Here is a 2500-nt window from a genome sequence, read left to right on the forward strand (position 1 = left end):
ATAGATGAGGCTGCCTTGGAAAGCACGGTTTAGGGTTGCTTGGAGGAGGCAGGATTGGCCTCGTCAGGAGAGCTGCCTGGTTGCTCTCTTGTAGGAAGAAAATGAGAATTAGAATATTGAGTATTTCACGAATGGCGCCAAATTATGTTCTATGCTTTTCTACATTCTGATTATCAGGTATTAGGATTATTTGTTGACTTTGCAATCGAGAGTCGAATTCAAAGCCTGTAAATTCTTCAGTGAAAGTATACTTGGCAAGTTTCACTCGGTCGGAGAGGGAAATCGCCGTTGCCTAATGATCGATTGTACTTATAGTATCCAATTAAGGGACTTAGGTGCGGCCGAGACAGAGTTAGGACGGTATTCACATAAAATCGTAGAGTTTTCTTTGGAGAATTTAAGAACGGTCTTAAGTCACGCTCTACCACGTATTAAAGTTAACACTAGAACATTTTTATCTTACATTTTAAAAGTCCCTTTGATGATAATACAATGCAGCAGTATGATGAAATATCTATTGCAGTGAATCTCAACTACACAGTGACTACGATGTTAAATCAATATATTTTATATTTATACGGAGCACACTGCGTGTGTTTGCCTTTATCGAAAAGAAAACTGCAATAAATAAAAAAGGATCATGCAAGTTTCGCCTACCACTGCTGATGCAAATTAATTTCAACAAATGTGAATCGCATTGTCGGCTGAAAGACAGTTCTTGCGCGTGTGAGACGGCTCTAGACCTGTCTTGAACTCCGGTAGACAAAGTTGCAGCCGCAGACTTTTTTTTTGTGACAGACAAAAACATTCTGGAATCTTTGCCCCATGGTGAATACCGCCCCTGGGAATGCCATACACTGCAGTGCCAGGTGGTGGCACACTGGGCAATGCCGAGGGGTGTCATACATCACAATGCCAGAGGATGCCCCAGGCAATGCCACTCGGGGCAGTTCCAAGTGATTCGCTATGTCAGTTCCAGGTGACGCTCACGGGGTAATTCCAGGAGATGCCACACGGAACAGTCCCAGGTGATGCCAGGGGAGGCAATTCCAGGTGACGCTCTGAGTGTTCCAGGAGATACCCTGGAACAGTCCCAGGTGATGCCAGGGGAGGCAATTCCAGGTGACGCTCACGGGGTAATTCCAGGAGATGCCACACGGAACAGTCCCAGGTGATGCCAGGGGAGGCAATTCCAGGTGACGCTCACGGGGTAATTCCAGGAGATGCCACACGGAACAGTCCCAGGTGATGCCAGGGGAGCTGTGTCAAATTCAGGTGAGCACCACGGGGTAATTCCAGGAGATGCCACACGGAGCAGTCCCAGGTGATACCAGGGAGGCAATTCCAGGTGGGCACTGCAAGGGTAATTCCGGGGTCGCCACCAGAGCAGTCCAGGTGATGCCAGGGGAGGCAATTCCAGGTGACGCGACCTGAAGTGGCTTCGCTCTCGCTCGCCCGGCTAATGGATGGGATGTTAATGGGCGGCGCGATCCGGTGCAGGCGAGAAGGGGGGGTGGGGAGGGGTGCAAGAGTGGGGGGAGGAGGGAGGAGTGCGAGGGAGGGGAGGAGGGAGGAGGGAGGGGACGAGGCAGAACGATGCTGACGGGAAGAGGGAGGAAGAGGGGAAGGGAAACGGGATTTTAATCATTATTATTTATTTCTTATCATGCGTGTTTGTGGCAGGATGCGGAGCGAATCCTGAACTCCTCTTGCCGGCGAGGTTCTAAAGCGAGGTTCCATTTGCAGGTTCGATGCGCTGGGTCGCCCGGGGGAGACCTGGGGAGTGATGGCAGCGGAAGGACCTCCTGGCGCCTCCAGCGTCGCTTCTGCAGAAGGACGCCCTCGCCCAAGGACTCCCTGAGGCTACATGCCCTGCTGAGGACCCCCTCCTTCCCTTCAGCCGCCTTCGAGTCTCTGCCCCTCCCTCCCTCCCCCAGCCCCTTCCTTCCCCTCCCCAACCCCTGCAACCAAAGTCCCTTCCCCCCCTCCCCCCCGGCTCCATGATGGCCTCGTGCCGCCCTCGGCGCCACAGCGTCGTCACGCTGCGCCTGACGGTGACGCCCGACGACGAGCTCGATCTGTGCCGCGGCGGCGCCCCTTCGGCCGCGCCCTCGCCGAGCCCCACGCTGCCGCCGCGCCCGCGCTCGCACTCGCGCCAGCGCTACTCGCAGGGGCGGCCGCCGCCCGCCTCACCCCTCCGCCGCACGCCCACCTCGCCGCTGCCCCGGACGCCGCCGCCGCTCTCCAGGACGCCCACGTCGCCTATGAGCCGCACGCCCACCTCGCCCCTGTGCCGCGAGCCGCCCTCGCCCAACGCGCGCTCCACGCCCTCGCCCGTGTCCCCGCGCAGCGTGGGCGGCCGCCACTTCCGCTACGACGTGTGGGCGGACCAGCGGGGCCTCCGGCGGAGGTCGTCGCTGCTGACGGTGCCCTCCACGCACGACCCGCCCGCCGACCTCCACCTGCGCCTCCCGCGCCAGAGGTCGTCCTCCATCGCCGG

At 57.5% G+C, this 2500-nt stretch overlaps 1 protein-coding gene across 2 annotated transcripts in view; it reads left to right on the plus strand.

Annotated features, from left to right (window-relative positions):
* The window catches only part of LOC113804851 (uncharacterized), a 135018-nt gene that overhangs the window by 26706 nt on the left and 105812 nt on the right, over positions 1-2500 (plus strand). For both annotated transcript variants that reach the window (XM_070135762.1, XM_070135764.1), the window contains exon 2: positions 1747-2500. This exon is cut by the window's right edge and continues 27 nt beyond it. In XM_070135762.1, coding sequence (XP_069991863.1) covers positions 2001-2500 — 500 coding nt within the window. In that variant the 5' untranslated portion in view covers positions 1747-2000. The remainder of the gene's footprint in view (positions 1-1746) is intronic.

Source organism: Penaeus vannamei, chromosome 21 (assembly GCF_042767895.1).
Source record: "Penaeus vannamei isolate JL-2024 chromosome 21, ASM4276789v1, whole genome shotgun sequence".
Classification (NCBI taxonomy): Eukaryota; Metazoa; Arthropoda; class Malacostraca; order Decapoda; family Penaeidae; genus Penaeus; species Penaeus vannamei.